Genomic DNA, 22,897 nt, shown 5'->3' with positions numbered 1-22,897 from the left:
CTTGTTTGGCGATGATATCAAGTCTCCCTATAGTTGATATATCATCGACCACCACGCTTACCGAGTCTTTCAGGTTAAATATGTACGCATAAAAATTACACTTTTAATTAGATGACAATAGAAAACTGTGTATTTTTTACATATAATATAATGAGGTTTTCAATATAAGAAATATATATATATATATATATTTGCGGTCACGCCGCTCACATCATGTATAATAATAATTTCCCTAACGGACCGGTCTCAGAAATATATGTATAATAATAATAATAATAATTCACAAAATTGGAGACTAATGATATTAATAATAACAACTGATCTTAGATCAATGAATATTGAATATATATATATAAATATTGTATAATAATTATAACGATACCCGACTGCATATGACATCGATATCGCCGCTCATCCGATGTTGACCAACATCACCATTTCACCATCATCCAAAGTACAGCAATACACTACACAATAGTATACAAAAACGTCGGTAAGAGCGGTGATTACAACGCACTAGCACCGTATCACGTACGTGCGATACGCTCACTATATACGTATAAGAGACAATGTATTATAAAATATGAAATTCATTAATAATCACCCATCTTTAATAATTGAATAGGTATAATATAACATGATTAAAACAAAAATGGTTACACACATTACGTACCATATAATAATAAAAAATCACGATCGTCGTAATGCGTATAACGTAATAATACCCGAAATCCCGCCCGTAATATACGGAACTAGGCGATTCAGCATGTGTGTATGTTACGCACGGGCACACCGGCACAACTGCCTTTGATAATAATAAGTAATTTTGATGTAATATACGGCGACAGCCGATTTAAATATCCGTCGCAAGGTCATTGTTATCTGTAATTTTCGCCATATCGGCATATCTCTTTCCGAACATTCTCCCACCATTGAAGGCCTGTCCTACAATCTCTGGATGGTTGAAATTGGTTGAAGACGAGCCGCGTATTACAGTTAACATTATATAATGTGACAATATGAAGAGTGATTGGGAAACAAAAAAAAAATAGAACACAATAATAATATTAATAAAATACCGTGACGAGAGCATACAGGTCACAAAAACGGGTTGTTTACACATTTTAAGATATATATCAAAGGAAAGAATGAAAATCAACCATTGATTGGAAGTTTGACCAGTTGAACGGCCGGACGTTTGAAGATCCCTTTCGCAGTTTTTATGGTGACCCCACGGACAACACCATCTTGGCCCGGATGAATCTCGGTTATACGATCTGTTGGCCATACGGTCGGCGGCGCATTTGGAGTTTTGATAATCACGACGTCCCCTACCTCCAAATCTTTTCCGAAGGAAGATCACTTGGCTCTGACTTGTCGCGTAGACAGATATTCACGTGACCATCGATATCAAAAATGCTGATTACTTTGGCGTAACAGTTTCCATAGAGTAAGACAATTTTGTTTGGTTAAACTGAGATCTAAGTCGGGTAATACCATGAGTGGTTGACCGATTAAAAAATGTCCAGAGGTGAGGCAATTATTTTCAGTCGAGTCTGAAGATAACGGTGTCAAGGGGCGAGAATTTAAAATACTTTCAATTCTGGCTAGCAACGTTGCCAATTTCTCAAAGGTTAGTACTTGTGTACCGATCGCTCGTTTTAAATGGAATTTGGCTGACTTTATCCCCGCTTCCCATAGCCCCCCCCCCCGAAATAAAGCGCTGCCGGCGGGTTGAAGTGCCAATTGCATGTGTGCATGTGGTCTCATTGACTACAACCATTTGTTCGTTTTCTCGGCCTAATTAAGTTTGTAGATGACGTTCTGTCCCTACAAAGTTGGTACCACAATCGGTATAAACATCCGTAGGTATTTCTCTTCGACCAATGAAGCGGTCAAATGCCGCTAAAAATGCTTCAGTCGATAGTTCTGTCACTGCCTCTATGTGTACGGCCTTTGTAGCAAAGCACACGAATAACGTCATGTACGCCTTATACTTTTTTACCTTTCGTCGACGACTATCACGGACTGTAAACGGGCCTCCATAATCTATGCCAACGCGACAAAATGGGCGACTTGGTGTAATCTGTGATGTGGGAAGATCCGACATAATTGGATGTGGGTGAACTGCGGCCCATTTGATGCACGTGGTGCATCAGTGAATAACTTTACGAATTTCGTTTCGAGTTGACGTAATCCAGAATGTTCGAGAAACTATGGATTCCAATGCGCGTGGCCCTGCGTGCAAATAACATCGATGATAATGTTGTAAGATCAAACGTGCTAAATGTGACCCTTTGGGCACCAACATCGGAAATTTTGCAGAATCGTTCAAGTTTGAGTTGCGTAGCCGCCCTTCAACCCGGATGATACCACAATAATCGACATATGGCTTCAATTTCTGGAACGAGCTGGGAATATTAATTGGGGAACTGTCGTGTAATTTTTTCATCCATGACCTAAAATGTTGTCGTCGAGTCATGTATATTAAACTGTCTCGTGCCTTCTGCAACTCTGACCGATTGATAAGTCCGATATCTGGTTTGCGCTTCTCCGTATTAGTTATAAAACGCATATGAATACTCGTTGCGCAAATGATAACGACGTATAGCGGGAGATAATTTCCGCAAAGTCGCTGGTCGTACTGACTAGCGTGACCATGGCACCTTGTGACTTCAAATCCGGCAGTTCTTCTGAAGGTATGAGCGTAAACTGACCGCTTGTTGCATCTGGATCTGTTAATAGATTGGGCCCATTCCAATAAAGCGTATGTTGAGCTAATTGTGATGCACGTATGCCTCTAGAGACACAACCCGCTGAGTTATCTTCAGATGAGACATGACTCCATTGACAATCGGGAAGTAATTGCTTGATTTTTGCGATTCGATTGGTCACAAATATTTTGTAATTGATTTGAGGTGACACCAACCACGATAATACGATCGTTGAATCAGTTCAAGAGTACATCTTGTCAATTTTCACCTGAGGTTCTAACGCATTTTTCAGTCTATCCATCCACTTGGCTAATAGCAATGCTCCGCATAATTCTAAGCTAGGTGTAGTCATGGTCTTGACCGGGGCTACCTTTGACTTTGCTCCTAGGAGATATATTTTAATGGTATCTCCAGTATATACACGTATGTAAACCACCGCGGCATAGCCTTTATTCGAAGCTTCACAGAATCCGCAGAGATGTATTTCAGTGGCCGAAACAATATCGATGTGTCTTGGCATCGTCGATTGAAATACGGCAGACAAATCTTCGAGGTATACATGCCGTTCGTTTAATAGATCACGTGATAATTAACTATCCCAATGAAGTCCTAATTTCCACAACTTCTGCAAAAAATCTTTGGCATAAAAGGTGACTAAGGCCAACATACCAATAGGGTCATATAACCTGACAGTTACTGACAACACCCCTCGTTTGGTATAAATGCCTGATTCTGGTGATACATGATAACCAATCACATCATGAACAGGATCTCAATGTGATCCAAGGACTCATACATATGTGTCTTCAGAGTTGTCAAATGATATGGTAGTTTACGAGAGTGAAGTTGGATCTATGCGGGCTAGTATTTCATCACAATTACTGGTCCACTTTTTTAATTTGAACCCATGTTTTGCCAACACAGCTATTAAGTCGCTTTGTAAATTTAGCACACCTTCAAGAACATCATCTCCGGCGCAAACATCGTCTACATAAGAAGGAACAGAGCTTCATATACTTTTGGATGTTTGGCACAACAAGACTCGGCCACTTGGTGTAACACTTTGATAGCTAAATATGGGGCAGATCCGGTTCCATAATTACAGTGTTGAGTTCATATTCGATCAGTTCCTCAGCAGGAGAGGATCGCCATAAAATGTGCTGGAAGGAACGGTGTTCTGGTCGAATGAGTATCTGCCGGTTCATCTTACAAATATCGGTCAAGAAAACAAATCGTGGAAATCGAAACCTTAACAGAATGGCCATAATGTCATTCTAAAGTTTCGGGCCCGTCAACAATACATCATTCAATGAATGTTCACCTGAGGATCGAGAGGATGCATCAAATATTACGCGAATCTTCAATTTTGCATTTTCATCCTTGGTGACGGCATGATGTGGAATAATGTAATCACCAGGAGTATTAGCCACTTGCATATGTCCTAGTTTAATAACTCGCTCATAAAATCACGGTACGTCTCATACAGGATAGGATTTGAAATTAATCTTCGTTCTAAATTAAGAAATCGCTTTTAGGCTATGTTCCTAGTTCCTTTCAACATCTCTTGTGGATTTGCTTCTCGAAACGGCAACAGTACAACATATTTACCCGATTGGTCTTTCATCGTATGTTAAAAAATCAATTTTTCGCAAAATCCATCTTCAGTAGTTTCACTTGGTGCGCTGGTGGGTTCATCAACTTCCCAGAATTTCTGAACCATATCCTCTAATGAAGTCGCCAGGGAGACAACAAAAGTGTGATGATAAGAATCTGCAGCAGGATATACAGGACCAATAAATATCCATCCAAAGATAGAACTATAAGCGGTGGGGTTACCCTCTTCTGAATATTGCTTGCCATCGAAAACCTGATGATATAAATCCGCACCTTACAAAAAATCGATTGTTGATGGAATATCGAACCGTGGGTCAGCCAGCGCTAGATGAGAATATGTACTTTTGATCGATGCCGGGAGTGGCGAAGTCGATAAATTTACGGTTATGGTAGGCAACACCCATGTGTTAACTTCGCGTTTGGTACTATTCTCAAATCTTGGTGTAATAGTACACGAAGTTAAGCCTTACTTTGGGTAACGTAACACCAGCTAATCCCGAAACTGGAACAGTCCATTTTTTTATAGTTAATTCAAGACGATGGGTACATGACTCGGTAATAGCACTAATCTGCGATCCCGAATCGACCAAAATTCGTACGTCCACAGTATGGCCAAAACGATCGCAAGTATGAGCCAGTGCTGGGAACAGCACTACGGTGGACGGTCCCATTTTTCCAACATGAGAAATGGCACTGGTCGTTGCAGAGCTAGAAGATGCTCCGATATTAATGTCAACTGGTATAAAATCCGGATTTCCACTTTTGGCAATATTTTCCGCTGTTGATTTAACCTTAGCTCTTTGGAGATATAATAAACTATGATGTAATCCTTTACATGTCGCACTAATGTTGTCAGCTGTACACGCTGATGAAACGTGAGTGGAACTCAAACAACGGAAACAACGACGAAAACTAGTTATCATTTTAAACCGCTTCGGAGGTTGCACAGCCAAAAATTTCGAACATACTTGAATATCATGAAGTGCTTTACATATAGGACATTTGAGGTTCGGATCACCTTGTGCGGACATCATCATTAATTTGCCAATAGGCTTACTATTGAATTTGTCATTTGGTCTTTTTTTTGGCCTATGCTTACTTGAAAAACAATTAATATTTTCCAATATTTTTATACAACCTCGAACGAATTTTACCAAATCGGTAATATTAAGAAAAACGGTGGAGTTCTCTTTTTCGAATAATTCCCGAGTACACCGTGGAAGATTTTTATTAGCCAATACAAACATAATAAAACTGAACACGTCTTCGATCTCAAACATATTCAGTGATTGCAAACTCTCGTCAAAGACGTGTAAGAACGCTGATAGACCTGCAACAGTTTCAAATTCCATTCAACGGAAGCTTAGAAGTCCGTCTACTAAGGTTGATGCAGATAAACGAGGATTATCGGATTGAACAATTAATTTTTTCCACAAAATCGAATAATTCGTGTCAGTCATCTTCAACAAGTTGACGACGGTGGCAACCCTGTCAGTGACACAACTCGCCAAGTAATGGAACTTCTCGATTGGAACTAACGTGGCATCGGAATCAACTAACGCAACGAACTTGTCTCGAAAGGTGGGCCACTGTAGAAGATCCACATTGAACGTAGGTAATGTTATTTTTGGCAAATGAATATTTGTACGAACATTTTATACAGGAAGTGGTTCAACCGTCATTTCTTGTGCCGTAGCATGAATAAAATAATATTGTTTTTTAACCTCTCGAATCAATGGAGCGTGCGTATTTAAATATTCAGAGTCACGACCCGCATCCAACAAAGCGTCCATAATTGCGTCCTGTTCTACCATAATACCTGCCATAAATTGTTCAATGTCAGCCTTTTGAGAGATAAATACAGTAATACTCTATTACAAACATTCAAATAATATCTGTATAAAAGACTTTATTAAATAAAATGTAAATTAATTATTTTCAGCTTTTAAGCACATATTAATTATTATTTAGATCAGTGGTTGTTAACCTTTTTGGGTCCACGGCTCCTTTTGATTTTGAAATAAAATATACGGCTCCCATACGAACATTTAAAATAAACAAATTTACATTATTTATAATAATTTTAATCTAACTTTATTTTAAATGGGACGGCTGTGCTTGTTTTTGTTGCATTATATCATCAAATAAATATGAATAGTATTCGAAATATGCTATTACTCGATATCGCAAACACGGTTATCAACGGCCGATCTGTCTCACACACGCAACATGTAATATGTATTGGTGCGCGAAATTTTATTTTTAGTTTCTATTGCGAACGCAGCTTCCTTGATAATAACCGGCGACGCCTCTGGGAGCCGCGACGCACAGGTTGAAAACCACTGATTTAGATGAACATTATTTTTTTTTTCATTAGAAACGAAAAACTTAAATAAAATATATACTATGTAGAAATTCTGTATGTTGTATGAAGTATAAGCATTATAATCTATAATTTAGTTTTGTGTTGGTAAGAAATAAAGTATGCTAACGAATAAAAAAAAATAACGTTTTTTTAACTTCATAAAAAGTTTAAAAAAAAATGTGTATTAGCTTTTAACTTAACGTCTTCACTGATTTAACTAAAATATTGTATTAACTTTTAATTTTTTCTTATTGGTGCATATTAACTTAACTTAACTGAGTTTAAACAAATCATTAACTTGTCCAGCCTTACTTAAAACAGGCAATCGATTCACAAAATATAAAATATAAAAATCATTATACAATTGTAGAGGTCTTCTACATAGAATTGAGCCAAAACCATTTGTAACTTTTTATTTTTAATAAATATATTATGTTCATTCAATACTCACTACGAATGACGTGGATAAGTTTAAAGTAGGTGTAATAGCTAAAATTACTCATAATAAATATTTTTAAAATGTATTTATTTACTTATAAAAACAATAAAATCTCGGTAACGGTTAGTTTGTTACCTATAACAAACTAATAACTACTAATATAAATTCGTTATATTTCGTTTTTTAAATGCCTTTATAAATAATATAAAAAAATATCTAGTGCGGTGGCGAAAAGGGTGAGGACGGTTTGGTAACCCTATGACAAGTGACAGTCTGAATTTTTAAGGAGTGGCTAGTGGATGAGGTAAGTAATTGATAATAATTTAGTATTACCTAATATTTTAAACTAAATAGTTTAAAATATATCAGTAAATACTTTTATCTAGTTTTTGACAAATAGCTGGTTGAATGGAATATTAGACTAGCCCCTGAATAATGTCGAGTTCTCCACGCCGCAGGTTTCATTTATTTTTGTGTTTCATATGCCGTTCGATCGCAGTTTGGTTGACGGGTCCACCCCAGAGCGGCGCGAATATCTTGCTCTCTAGCATTCGTGTAGTTTCTTGCAAATTTTCGTAGCATTGTACCGTACGCTTGATGGTCCGAATAATGTTCACGTCTGGTTTGACCTTACGGGACAACCACGCTTCGGCGTCCATCAACGTGGCCACCACTCCGTCCACCAGACCCAACTCCATTGCCTCGGCTGCGCCCAACATTCGTGATTCCAGTAAAATTTTCAACGTTTTCCGGGTGCCTATGATCGACGTCAACCGTCCAGTGGCACCCCACGCAGGCACTATGCCCATTCTCGAGTGAACGAACCCTATGGCCGTGGTATCGACAGCGTTGCATATTAGCCTGTAGTCGCACGCCGTTGTTATTTCCGCACCTCCGCCAATTGCACCTGTCGACACATTTTATCAATGGCGTAATTGTGGTAATTGACAATTTTATGAGGGATAAAAGTATAATTTTCCCCCACCCAGATAATACAACAGTTAAAATATTTGAAACATAATTAGTTAAGAAGGAATGTAATGTATTATTAAACATATTACCTATAAGAATAAAATATTTTTCTTTCAATTATTTCAAAAACGTTGTCATTTATTTTAGATTTCTCTTGTTGAGTATGTAATCGTAATTTGCAATAATCATGAATAATAATAATAATAATATTTATGCTATATAGTTACTTTTTAAACTAACTAGTAGCACCTTTTATTAATGAACTCTTATAGGTATTATTTAACATTATTGGTACCAGCTAACTGCTATCTAAAATTTGTGTTTATCTAAACATTCTAAACCATAAAATATTATATTATATATTATATTATCTATTAAAAAAAAGCACTATTTATGTTTGGATTTATCATTCGTAATTATTGTTTAAAATTGCAAACATATAAGCTGTGGATAACCAAAGTGAAAAACATCACAGAATAAAAGACCAACTTAAAGATTTTTAGATTTTAAAGACATTTTCGAATTTCATAGAATTTTAGAGCTTAAAATTCGAGAAATTATGTGTTCCACCCAAAACATTCAAAGATATTGAAGAATTCAATAATTAAACTATTCAATTCTAAAATTCCTAAAATATTCTAGTATAGGACACGAAATTCCTTGAATGACATGGCCTAAAATCTATGTACAAACAAAATTCCCCGTCTATCTTACTGTTGGTTAAACAATTCTTTTAAAAAATGGTGAAAAATCTTTAAAAATCCCAATAGTTCTTGAGAATATTCGTTTAAAAACATTATATTCCCAATATCCTTGAATATTTTGATGAAAGGTACAAAGTTTCTTAAAATCATGGTCATAAATCTATATAATCCCAATTGACATTGAATACTTTAGTATGGGGAACTTAATTATCCGTAAATAAAGGTCTCAAAAGTTTAAACTCCCAAAACTCTTGGAAAATTTTTATAAAGGGCGAAAAATTCCTTAAAATGATGTTCTAAAATCTTTAAAAATCCTAAATATTCTTAAGAATATTGACCTAACACATTAAAATCCTATTTATATTATATATATTTATGTCCTAAAGACTGTAAAATTAATTTCGATTAATGGTATTTAATGATTCTCAAGGAAATTTGTTTCATTTACCATGATTTTCACTGACTATTGGGATTTAAATAATATTAGGTGAATATTTTCATAGACTTTTGTGTACTACATCAGAATATTCAAAGAGTTTTATGATTTTAAAGTATATACACCATAATTTTCAAGGATTTTTGTGTCCAACACAAAAGTATTCAAGGATTTTTGGGATTATAAAGTTTTTAGGCTATTATTTTCAAGAATTGTTTTGTCCAACACCAAAATATTCCATGTGTTTTCGGATTATTAAAATTAATTGCCCACTTTTTAAACCGAAACATCCCAGAATACCCTACTATCGTGAATATTACTTAAATCGTGGTCTAAAATCTTTAATATACCAATAATACTTTAAAATCCTGGCTCGCCAGGTCAGCATCACTCCCGTGTCAGCGTGAGCTCGTGTGACGTCAATCCCAGTTATGCCACTGCATTTTATTATCCTTTTCATCGTCTAACTTAATATTTAAAGTGGGTGTATCATAGGTTAGGCAATCATAGATTTATTAGGTTATCATAGTCTTAGATGTTAGTGAAACAGTTAGTCAGAATTTCTTATTTTATATATTACATAGGTATATACATTATACAGATATATATTACAAACTTGTATATTAATAATAAACTAATTCAAATTCAATATTTGCTAACATACTCGGTTTTAGAAATACCATACACCTATGCTGTATGTGCCAAATTTTAGAACCATCCTCACACACACACACACACACACATTGCCTATTATGATATGTAATAAATAATAATGACCTAAGGCTTAAATTTAAACCATAATAAGTTTTTGATTTTCAGAAGTGCTTTCAAGTTTCTAAAAAAAAAATACTTTGATTTATATCCCAACAACAATTATTCAAATGGCTAACTTAACCATTAAATATACTAATGTATTAATTTGTCATTGACACAAAAATAAAACTGTATACCATTAAAATAAAGATCACGATAGAAAAATAATTTTATTTTCTTATATATAATAATAAGTATCATAATATTATCATATTACCCGCGCCGTCGATATATGCAACAGTAATAATGGGAAGCTTTTTGAATTTGTCAAGAATATGACCAACGTAAACGGACATCGCATATCCGTAAAACGCGTTGTTCATTTTTTTCGCCACTTTCAAATCTCCCCCGGAACAGAAATTTCCATCAGCGCCATATATAATTGCTCCTTTGCAGTCGGTCCACTGGGACAATTTCTCTGTAATCTCGTCTAGGTCCAACATCATTTTTACTATATCAAAGGGAAAAAAATTAAAAGTTGCACATGAAAATTATCATAAAATTGAATATAGATTATAGATTACACTGTATAAAACATTAAAGCATATAGTATATACTGCATACGTTACCTATGAGATATCTAATATATACTTTATACAAAGTGTTATACACAATTACACCACGTTTTTTTGTTTTAGAAGTTAAAATTTTAAATTATATTTTCCGAATAAATAATTCAACTTTTTAAATATTTTCATATAAGTTAAACTTTAATTAAAAAATTAAAAAATATGAGGTCACAATAATTTTCCATGGACATTTTAAGTTAAAACTTACATGAAATTAAGTATTTAAACAAAGAATAATAATATTATTTATTTTATTATAATTTAAAAATATTATTTTTTGGTACTTGAACACGTTTATTACAATATTTTATACACGCATACAGACATTTTCCTATGCGGTATTTTGGTAAAATTTAGTTTAACGTACCGTTTTTCCAATAGTAAAATAAATGTCTTTAATATAGCAATATAAATATATTTAAAAATATTCTTTGTAATATAGAAGACAGACCGTAATCGCTTAGAATCGTTTTTCGTAAGCAATGATTTATCAATACAAATTTAATACATGGATACGATACACTGATATACAGTGACTTCTTCCTTAATGATGGGGTTCACTTGAAACCTAACTGTACAGCAGTCAGCAGAATGATTTTTGTTTTTTGAATTATATTAATCTTGCTTATTAATAGTTTGCAAAATTTTCAAGTAAATAAAAATTCATAATAATAGTATATCTATACGTATAAATTATTGCCAGAGAAAAACAATTGTATATTATAATATTTTTTTTGTGATTTACCATTACAGCGTATACCTAACCTTGCCGGCATGACAATAACTCTGAACAAAGTAGATCAGATAAAAATATATATAGGCAAATCAGTACGTAATGTATTAGGTACATATACCTACCAATTAATAATAATCTATGAAAATATAATATTATATTGTTTTTAATTTTTGTATTGTTGAAAAAAAGTTATGTATTATAGTGAAATTAAATAAATAAAATTAATAATTTAAATGTTTGGGTAATATAAAAAAGCCATACGTTTCATGGAAAATATGCACTTGCATCCAAAATATGCTAACATATGAAAATAAGAATTTACAATTTTATTTAAGTACGATTAATGAAAATCCATTTATAGCATTTTTTTGCTTTTAAAAATATAAACATTATAAACATTATATACAAAATACAGTCCTTAGTTATAACATTAATTTTGTTTTCCCCAAATTGTACATAATAAGTACTTAAGGACTATAAAATAGCACCCACCATAAAAAAATCCTAGATCTGCCACTGATGCATTATGCTAGACTAGAATAACTTCAATAATTCAAACAGCATACCTATAATAAGTCCCTACCTAATCAATAGATAAGTATACTACTATAAAAGGTAGGTAATACATCAATTTTTTAGTTATTAGCACATTTTTTTCAGCTTCGATTATAATCGAATGTGGGTACTTATAAAAAAAAGTTCATTCTACCATTTCGTTCAAAGTGCAGATCTCAAGATCGCTGCACTCATCGCAACATTTACTTACTTAATACCTATTTACACATAATTATAGGCCTTGTATTCTTAACATAAGTTCTTTAAGTAAAAAATACATATAATAATTATACAATATTATTAATACCATTTACAGCGTTCTTGAAACGAGGATTATTTAAGCGTATTTTCGCCATGCCATTAGCATCCTTTTCCAGGTCCACAGATCCGTTGTTGTCCAAATGCTGGAATAAGACATTTTTCGCTTCAGTGACCGACAGTTCCTGTCCATGGTATGTAAAATCGTGCAGATACTTTTCTTTAGGAGTTCGTCCATTTTCCACCCACGTTAAGTTTGGACCGCCACTTAAGCGCATCAAAACACCTGCAACATAATAACACAAAAATGTTATGTAATATACGCAAGTAAAAAACATAAACCTATTATGTAATGCGTTTAATTTTTTTATCACTGTTTGACACTAATATTTTCAAATGATGTAAATATAAGACTACATAATTTTTTGACAGCTAACAACTGAACTAATATTATAAATTAATACACTCGTATAGCGTAAATATTGTATTTTAATGCACTGTTCGGCGTTCAGTTTATATAATTGATTGTATAGCCGAAATAAAAACAACGATTTACGAGATTTAACAAATCATTATATACTCTGTGAATTACCTATAGTTCGACACTATTATTTTTACTTACATTATAAACTATTTTGGATACCTATATCATGTTTACCTAAAATATAATATGTTGTTGAACTGTCAATTTTTATGTTAAAATATCAAACATATTGAGTACAAAAACGTAATAAAAAAAATTGATATTTATTTAAGTATAATACAAAAATATGTAATAATATCTTAAAATATTTTAAAAGCATAAAGTAATGTGTTTTTAAAGTTTTATAAATCGATTTTAACTATACTAAATTCGAAATTTTAACAATAATGTAAAGATGAATACAGTAATGAACATAACCGTTAGCTTTTAAAATGATTAAATTATAAGTGAAAACACTAACTTAAATAATAATTCGGCACGAAGTGAACTATTACTTACAATATAATATGTATATATTTTACTTGGTCAAGTCATTGTCTCTCGCTTCAGTATTTACTATTTATTCATTATTCGTGTTGAAGTTTCTATGTATTATATTTATGTGCGTCTATATCATGTGTTCCCAAATACAGGTTACACTTTATCACTTATATTATTTGTAGATATAATTTAATTCTGTTTGCGATACGTTAAACTAGACTAGAATGAATCATAAATTCCTACGACTTACCAATTTTTAATCTCGCGTATTTTACACATACGCAAGACAACTTTATTTTTTTTAAAACTGCAATCCCTATTTCGAATATCATCTTCGAATTAATCAATTTTTTTCAATTTTGATCTATCAACATGTATTTTAAACTCAAAATTTGTGAAATTAGAGTTAGGTATATCTTTAAAAAAATGTATTAAATTTTATTTTTTTTTCTATTATTTTACGTATTTTTGCGTTCTAAACACCATAATATTATGATATATTATACTATTATAGTATTATACATTTATTATAAGAATAATCAATTATTTACTATCTATAACAATTATTATTTCATTTTATTATTACATATTATGAAATTACAGAAATTACAAACCCAATGCCCATTATAATATGATACATTAAACATTTATTATTTACTATCTATGAATTATTATTTTATTTTATTATTACACAATATGAAATTACAAAAATTACATAATTTATTAAAAAAATGTATTTTCAGGAAATACAATTCTAAATTTCTATTTTTATTTAACAATACTATACATTTTTATTTACAATTTAATTTACAGAAATTATTGTATAAACTATTCTAAAATCTCTCGTTGTGTGAGTTGAGTAGAACATGCCTCAAATCTAAGTAACATTCATAAACATTTAAATATTTATTTTATTTCTAACTGTGTGTATTTTTCGTCCTATCAGAGTTATTAATACTAATATTATAATGAGCATTGGCTTTGTAATATTTCTGTAATTTCATAATATGTAGGTAATAATATAATGAAATAATAATTCATAAATAGTACATCATTTATTACTCTTATAATAAATGTGTAATACTCTAATGTTTCATATGGTGTTTAGAACAAAAAAAAATACATTGTCTAAAAAAAATAAAAAACGTAATTTAATACATTTTTTTCAAAGTTATACTTTGTTCTAATTTTTGCTTATTTTGGGTAAAGAATACATGCTGATAGACAAAATTCCTTGAAAAAATGGTTAATTCGAAAATAATATTCAAAATTAGGGTTGTCGTTTAAAAAAAATAATGAAGTTATAAATCATAGAATTTTATAATCCATTAGTCTAGTAACTATAGATTCTAATTTAACGTCCAGCAAACAGAATTGAAAAATATTCACAGGTTAACGAGTGATAATTAGTGTACCCTGTTTTCGGAGATACACGTTATATAAATTTTATTTTATATTATTATTATGATAATGGTTTTTATATTACATTTTTCATATCAAATTATAATTTTAGTTTATAATAATAAAACAAATAATAACTAAAAAAAATATATTGAATGAATTTTTTTATTTTCCCTATTTATTTTACGCGATTTTACTAGCACCCGTAACATACAATTTTTTAATATTTTAATCAAAAACCTTAATTGGTAAATATAGTGTTGATGTGTAATTTATTCAATAATAAATTTATTTTGAAACCTTACCGATTGAACGTCTGGACAGTTTAAACATTTTTAAAAAAATTTTGAAGTATACTGTTGTACTTATTAAGTGTTTGACTTATGACAATAAATTACGACTTTCAAGTCAATAAGTAATTAGAATCAAAATTAAATAGATGGGTAGGTACTTAAGTGATACACTTTTTAATAAAACCATATAAAAACATAGAAGATGAATAATATCGATTCAGTTACTTATTAAATAAATAGTAAATATTAAACGCAAATTAGATAAATAAAATAATTAATTCGATTTAAATTTATCACAAGAGTTAACTGCATAGAACATGTTAAACAATACAAATCAAACTGAATATTATTTATTAGATCACATAGTGATTGTTTTATTTTAATTAAATAAACTTTGACACAAACACCTAATCAAATTTAATTACGTTATGTCTTAGTTAGCTAAGACAATTAAACCGTAAAAACCGTATGCGTGTGGCAATATGATGGTAGTAATAAAATTAAAAAAAAATGGAACGTGCCATTGATAAAAATTCAATATTAATAATAATCAGCTAATAAACTCATCAATATAATCAATAAGTATGTCATACTTAAATTTTTTTTTTTTAAATAAATCCCATCCATAGGCTAAAAAGAAAATATTGCAGAGATTTGCTAATCTAAAATAAATTCACGTTGAGTTTCATCACTGGTTGGCCTCCCTCTTCATATTATTCAAGTCAAACATGTACATAAATTATTCAATTTACTTGTTGTGATGTCCAACAGAGATTGTAAATATCAAATAAATAAATAAAAAATAAAAAATGCCTTAGTAAATAATCTAGTGAGATGGCAAAAAGGGTACCTAATCGAATGACAGTGAATTTTTGAGGAATGATAAGTGAGTGTGGTGGGTAATTGCCAATTGGTAATAATTTAGTATATTAGTAGTATTCGAAGTATGAAGTGTGAAACATTGATTTTTTTTTTAGTATAAATATTGATAATAATTATTTATTGATTAGCATTTATACAATCCATAAATAGTAACTTTGATAATATACAATTTCTTATAAACTTTCGGTAAATTATATATTTATGAATTGAATGAAAAATTTTCATAAAAATAAAAACAAATCTAATTAAAATACTGAAATATTTCATAGAAAATTCAAAATTTGGATGGTTAGGTGGGTGGAATATTAGACTAGCCTAGTAGCTCTTGATTAATGTCGAGTTCTCCACGCCGTCGGTTTCATTTTTTGTGCTTCACTTGCCGTTCAATTGCAGCCTGGTTGACGGGTCCTCCCCATAGCGGCGCGAATATCCTGCTCTCTATCATTCGCGCGGCCTCCTGCGAATCGTCGTGGCATCGTACCGTGCGCTTGATGGCCCGGATCACGTTCACGTCCGGCCTGATCTTCCGGGACAGCCACGCTTCGGCGTCCGCCAACGTGGCCACCGCGCCGTCCACCAGACCCAAGTCCATCGCCTCGGCTGCACTAAACAGCCGGGCCTCCAGCAGCAGGTCTAACGTTTTCCGGGCGCCCACGATCGACACCAACCGACCGGTGGCACCCCACGCGGGCACTATGCCCATTTTCGAGTGAACGAACCCTATGGCCGTGGTGTCGACAGCATTGCACATTAGCCTGTAGTCGCACGCCGTCGTTAGTTCAGCACCTCCGCCAATCGCACCTGTAGACACATTTTTTTTTATTCATTTCACCGTCAAACATAATATAATATTTAATGTGCGTGTATAATGAAAAAATGTTTTGTTTTGATGCGAAAAAAAGAAACATTAAATAATATTATTATATTATACTAGCAGTTGATCCCGTACTGCGTTACCCATGACTAATTGAGTAATGCCTGCAGTGGATTTACCCTGTCTTAAACTTCATTACACGTAACTAATTAATAGCTACACATATTTTCGATACAGTCATTTGGGTGGTTTTGGCAAAGTATAAAATACAATTCTAAAATTATAATACGTAATTACAATAACTATCTTATTTACTGTAACCAATGGCGATCCTAATTAAAAAATTTATATTTTTAAAAATGCGGTTTTCGAAAAGTTCTGTTTTAATAGGACAAGGAAATCTTTCGAAGATAATATCGTGAAAATTATTGGTCTGTAAATACCATAGTCTTGGATTTATGTGTTTATGAATCAATTAGTGAAACAGTTAGTTAGGATTTCTTATTTTATATCATTCATACAGATATATATATATAAACTTGTACATTAATCATTAATTAACTCTAATTCAAAAATTTTCTTCGAGATGCACGTACTCGGTTATACAAATACCCCTATACTCTGTGTGCAAAATTTTAGAACCACTCACACACACACACATATGCACACAAACAAACATTATTATGATATGTAATAAATAATATTGACCCCAAGGCTAGGTTTTAAACTATAATATGTTTTTGATTTTCAGAAGTGCTTCGCAAGTTCATAAAAAAACATACAATCAACAAACAACAATAATTCAAACAGCTTACCAAACCATTATTTTTACTGATGTATTATTTGCCATTGATAAAAAATAAAAATGTATATCAATATATAAATATCTCGATAGAGAAATTATTTTATTTTGTTGTAAATAAAAAGTATTCAAGTATAATAATATGATCATATTACCCGTGCCGTCGATATATGCAACAGTAATAATGGGAAGCTTTTTGAATTTGTCGAGAATATGGCCAACGTAAATGGACATTGCATATCCGTAAAACGCGTTGTTAATTTTTTTCGCCATTTTCAAATCTCCCCCGGAACAGAAATTTCCATCAGCGCCATATATAATTGCTCCTTTGCAGTCGGTCCACTGGGACAATTTCTCTGTAATCTCGTCTAGGTCCAACATCATTTTTACTATATGAACGGAAAAAATTAAAAGTAAATTATTTATATAATTTAAAAGCAATATAAATACATATTTCTTATAATATAATTTGTAATATAAGCCGACAGACCGCAATCGCTTAAAATTGTTTTTCGTAAGTAATTCAAATTTAACACATGTATACAATACAGTGAATTATTCTTTAACGACAAGGTCACTCGACGCTTAACTACAGAGCAGTCAACAGAGTGGTCTCTTTATTTTTAAAATTAAAATCATGCTGTTCGTTAATACTAAAATAGTTTGCAAAATGTTCGATTAAATTAAAAAATCATAATAATATTATACGTGTAAGTATAAATTATTGCAACAGAAAATAATTGTATAATAATATTTTTATGTGATACAGAATGTATCATACATTCATACAGCATTACTACAGCACCTAACCCCAAAAAAAATATTTTCGAATATCGATAATTATTAATATGTTAGTTATGTTTTAGCCTTAGTATATATTATAAGTTAGTACTCCCAAATGTAAAATAGTAGTTGATTGGTCGCGTAGTCACGTCAATTGATGAGCGATAGTACGTGTAACACCGGTGTCCGGATAATTTAACTATTATGTTTTTCTATTGTTTTCATTTATTTATGAATATATTTTATTTTTGTTTATAAGTTAGATTAAATAAAATGTTTTTAAACTGTTGTCAGTCTTAACCATGTATGGAACTGCATCAAATAACATTAACAAAACATTTACGTCGTGTCCTCCCCTCCAGCCATAATACTTTAAGACAATCATAATATACAAATTATTATATGGTATTATAATTTGTATCTCAAGAACTTTTGATACTAAAACATAAGATTTTGAAACTGTAGGTTGTGGGCAGGCCCTTAGCTACGGGGGAAAAGGAGGACGTTGCCCCCCTAAACTCAGTCGTTACCCCACCTAAAAATTCGGTCTGGCTACGGGCCTATAGGTTCATCGATCCTATGTTTTCCCGTAATTTATTCAAAACATCTGTGAAACATTTGATTATATCATAAATTCTTCCTAAGGGCACATTTATCGGGTATACGTAAATAAGTATATTTTTCCAAAAGAAACCTAAGATTAGCATTTTGTAATTTATGCAGTAGTATATGTTTAAAGTTTAAACTGTTTAAAGCAATCAAAATAAAACTGTTTTTATAAAAATGACGATTGATTTTCATTCATTTCATTTTCATTCATGACTGTAGGTACTGTTGATTAACGACGTTCGTCTAGAAGTCAGATCTTTCAAATATTTGTCATGTGAAAAGACTTAACGTGCTCATCAATTTGAAACTGTTTTCAACAAACACAAACAATGTTATGAAAATGTGAAACAGCGTATTCTTTTACTGAGTTGTTTGTACCCGGAAAAACAAAAAAAGCACGTTTTGTTTTTTTAACATGAATTGCGAGTCTACTTTGTTAATTAGTATAGAAAACAAAATATAGCATGAGAGTCGGCGATAACGCGATACCTAATAAATGATATTATACGACGGACTACTGACTACTCCTTATCACCTAACCAGGTACGTAGTGAACTGTATAATATTATGCATTACATGGATAAACTCGTATTTTCGATCACTCGTACCGAACAAAATTGATACGTTTTTATAATCCATTGACTAATGCCGAATGTACACTTCAAACTACAAACTAAAGTCGTCTAGTGTTCTGTAGTATTGACGATAATGGACAAAGTATACTGGATAAAAATATATGATATAGGAAAACTAGTACTTAATGAATTAGATACCTACAACTTACAAGGCTACAAACTAATAATGATGTACGGAAACGTAATATTGTATTATTTTCAAAAATATTTTTAATTTTTGTGTTATGAAAAAAATGTATATAGTATTATTATGAAATTAAATAAAAAAAATTAATAATATAAATATTTAGGTAATATGCGAAAATATACATTTTTATGAAAAATATGCAAATATATGCAAAATATAAATTTGCTGTTTAATTTATATAAGTATGATCGATGAACATCCATAAACTGCATATTATTACTTATAAAAATATGAACATTCATTATATACAAAATACAGTCGTTAATAAGAACATTTTTTTTTTTGTTCCGATTATAATGGAATATAGGACATATAGGTACTAATAAAGATTATTTAATTCTATACCATTTCGTATATCTTCGTTCAGTGTCGATCTAAAGGTCACTGCACTGCACATCGCAACGTTTACTTAATACCTATTTACTATTTACACATGATTATAGTCCTTGTATTTTTAACATTTTTAATATAATTATACGGTATTATTATTACCATTTATAGCGTTCTTGAGACGAGGATTATTTAAGCGTATTTTCGCCATGCCATTAGCATCCTTTTCCAGGTCCACAGATCCGTTGTTGTCCAAATGCTGGAATAAGACATTTTTCGCTTCAGTGACCGACAGTTCCTGTCCATGGTATGTAAAATCGTGCAGATACTTTTCTTTGGGGGTTTGTCCGTTTTCCATTTGCATTAATTTTGGAGCACTATTTAAACGAAACAAAACACCTGCAACATTATAACACAACAATGTTACATAATATTATTTCAATAAGTAAAAACATATATTATGAAACGAATATGACCTTTTGATAACCGTTTGAGACTTTGACATTTTCAGATTACGTAGGTATATAAGAATACATAATTATTCGACAACTGACAACTGAACTAATATTATAAATTATAACATTCTTAAAGCACAAATATTGTATTTGAACGTAGATACTGTTCAGCTTATATAATTGATTTAATAGCCGAAATAAAAACAACGATTTACAAAATTTATTAAATCATTATGTACCTTTGAATTGCCCATAGTTCGACACTATTATTTATACTTACATTATAAACTAATTTGGATATATCATGTTTACCTACAATATGAATTGTTAAAATGTCAATTTATGTTTTCTATATTTTAAGCATAGCCCGTTTTTTAATTTAAAAAAAATCAAACATATTGTAATACAAAAACGTAATTAAAATTAAGCCAATTTAAGTTTACAAAAAAATTGAAAACTAACTTATAACAACATAAACGGATACATAAAGTTGTATGTTTTTAATGTTTTATAAATCGATTTTTAAATAATATACTGAATTCGTAATTTTGATAATGAAAAAAAACAATGAATACAGTAGGTAATAAACATAACCGTTAATTTTTAAAATGAATAAATTATAAGTGTAAACACTAACTTAAATTTTAATATTGCGCAATGTGAACTATTACCTACATTAATATGTATACATTTCATCCGGTCAAGTCATTGTCACTCGCTTAAGTATTATATTATTCGTGTTTGTAGTTTCTATGTAAAATATTATACTGTTAATAAATATTATAATTGAAAACCTTGATATATTAATTGGTCGTGTAAATATGGTGAAGTATAATTTATCCAGTAATAAATTAATTTTGAAACCTTACCGATTGAACGTCGGGACAGGTTTAACATTTCTAAAAAAATGCTAATGCAAATATACCTATTAAAAGTATACAGTTGTACTTATCACGTGTTTGACTTATGACAGTTACGACTTTCAAGTCAATAATTAGTTAGAATCAAAATGAAACAGGCATTTAAGTGATACACTTTTTAATAAAATAGTATAAAAATTTATATTAAGCGTGACCGTTGTACTCCACTAAAAATGATTAATATCAATTCAGTCACTTATTGAATAACTAATAATTAGTAATTAGTATATATTAAAAACAAATTAAATTATATAATGAATTTAACTTAAATTTATTAAAATATTTAATGACATACAACAATATATAGTTAAGCAATACAAATTAAATTGAATATTTGATCATACGGTTATGATTTTATCTTAATTAAATAAGTAATAACTAATACAATTTAATCTTAATGTAACGCCTTAGTTGACTTAGTGTTAGGAAAGAACGTCGTTCATGAACGCACGTCGACGCGTTTACGTTCATAATATACAGTGAACGATATGTGAACGTCATTCGTTTTTTTCAAATAGAACACGAATGTGAACGGCGTTTATATTTTTAATGAATTTCATTGATTTTTAAGACGTTCAATTTACTTACCATTTAATAAAAATATGTATAAAATATATTATATTAATTATTTTTTTCCCATTATAATTCGTATGATATTTATTTGATTACTAATTTATTATAAAAATTAAATATGTGAAATCCAGTGGCCGGCCCTGGTTTGACATACAACAACGGCAATATAATTTCTACGAATTTTTAACGAATAGTGTCCTAGTATTTGCTTAATTTTATCACTATGAAATCCTTATTAAAATCTAACTCAAATAACATGTCAGATACTCAGATATTAAAAATATAATTCAGATACTTTATAAATTGTATATGCCGTAAAGTCTAAATTGTATTTTTATTTTTGGGTTGAGTCGTATATGTTTATGTTTTTTTATATTTACTACAGATTAACGGTTCATAAAAAAAAATTTAAAAAATTAAATGAACGACCCAATGAACGCTTTAATTTTTCGAGAACGTGGACACGAACGAATTCATTTTTTTTAGTGAACGTTCCTAATACTTTAATAGTTGTGTATGTACAATTAAACCGTAAAAACGCATGCACATGACAGTATGATGGCAATAACAAGATTGAAAAAGTTGGAACTATTGCCATTGATAAAAAAAAAAATTGATAATAATTTAGATATACTCATCAATATAGCCAATAGGTTATAGGTACATTAACTTTTTTTTCTTATTAAAAATTATGTTAATCATATTTATGCATAAGTATCAAATATTATTTATAAATTATAACGTTATATAATAGACTATGATGTACGTTGATAAGACAGAGACACGCATACAGGTATAATGTCCTCTTAATTTTGATATTAGAGTGAATTGACCTATTATAAAATTTAAAGTTAAAACTATTATTTAGGGCCCCACGTTGGCTTTTATTGATATTAACTAGAATATTTGTAACACATCAATTACGCCACTGACCAACTTAAAATAGTAATATCAATAAAAACCTATACGTAGGGCCCTATATAATAGTTTTACCATTAAATTGTATTATAGGTCAATTCTCTTTAGTATCAAAATTAACAGTACACTATTGAAACTGTTGAACAAAAGTTTGCC

At 30.9% G+C, this 22,897-nt stretch overlaps 2 protein-coding genes across 3 annotated transcripts; both read right to left on the bottom strand.

Moving 5' to 3' along the window:
- Positions 1-7,250: 7,250 nt before the first annotated feature.
- On the bottom strand, positions 7,251-15,011 carry LOC113558438 (ethylmalonyl-CoA decarboxylase-like). Its single transcript, XM_026963898.1, has 4 exons — positions 14,846-15,011; positions 12,225-12,461; positions 10,275-10,508; positions 7,251-8,039 (listed from the first exon to the last, which is right to left on the bottom strand). Exons 1-4 carry the CDS (start codon positions 14,871-14,873, stop codon positions 7,594-7,596), a joined length of 945 nt encoding a protein of 314 aa, XP_026819699.1. The 5' UTR covers positions 14,874-15,011; the 3' UTR covers positions 7,251-7,593.
- Positions 15,012-15,146: 135 nt separating this feature from the next.
- On the bottom strand, positions 15,147-20,843 carry LOC113558439 (ethylmalonyl-CoA decarboxylase-like). Of its 2 annotated transcripts, none has more exons than XM_026963900.1 (4): positions 20,352-20,532; positions 20,038-20,274; positions 17,487-17,720; positions 15,147-16,516 (listed from the first exon to the last, which is right to left on the bottom strand). In XM_026963900.1, the coding sequence occupies exons 2-4, from the start codon at positions 20,237-20,239 to the stop codon at positions 16,074-16,076; spliced, it is 879 nt and encodes a 292-aa protein (XP_026819701.1). In that variant the 5' UTR covers positions 20,240-20,274; positions 20,352-20,532; the 3' UTR covers positions 15,147-16,073. The 2 variants fall into 2 exon arrangements, with proteins under 2 accessions (XP_026819701.1, XP_026819700.1); XM_026963899.2 differs by lacking the exon at positions 20,352-20,532 and adding an exon at positions 20,611-20,843 and having other exon boundaries at positions 15,148-16,516.
- Between the last annotated feature and the right edge of the window lie 2,054 nt (positions 20,844-22,897).

This window comes from Rhopalosiphum maidis, chromosome 3 (genome assembly GCF_003676215.2).
Source record: "Rhopalosiphum maidis isolate BTI-1 chromosome 3, ASM367621v3, whole genome shotgun sequence".
NCBI classification, from domain to species: Eukaryota; Metazoa; Arthropoda; class Insecta; order Hemiptera; family Aphididae; genus Rhopalosiphum; species Rhopalosiphum maidis.
The sequence above is the reverse complement of the archived record's forward strand: the minus strand, read 5'-3'. Positions and strand labels throughout refer to the sequence as shown.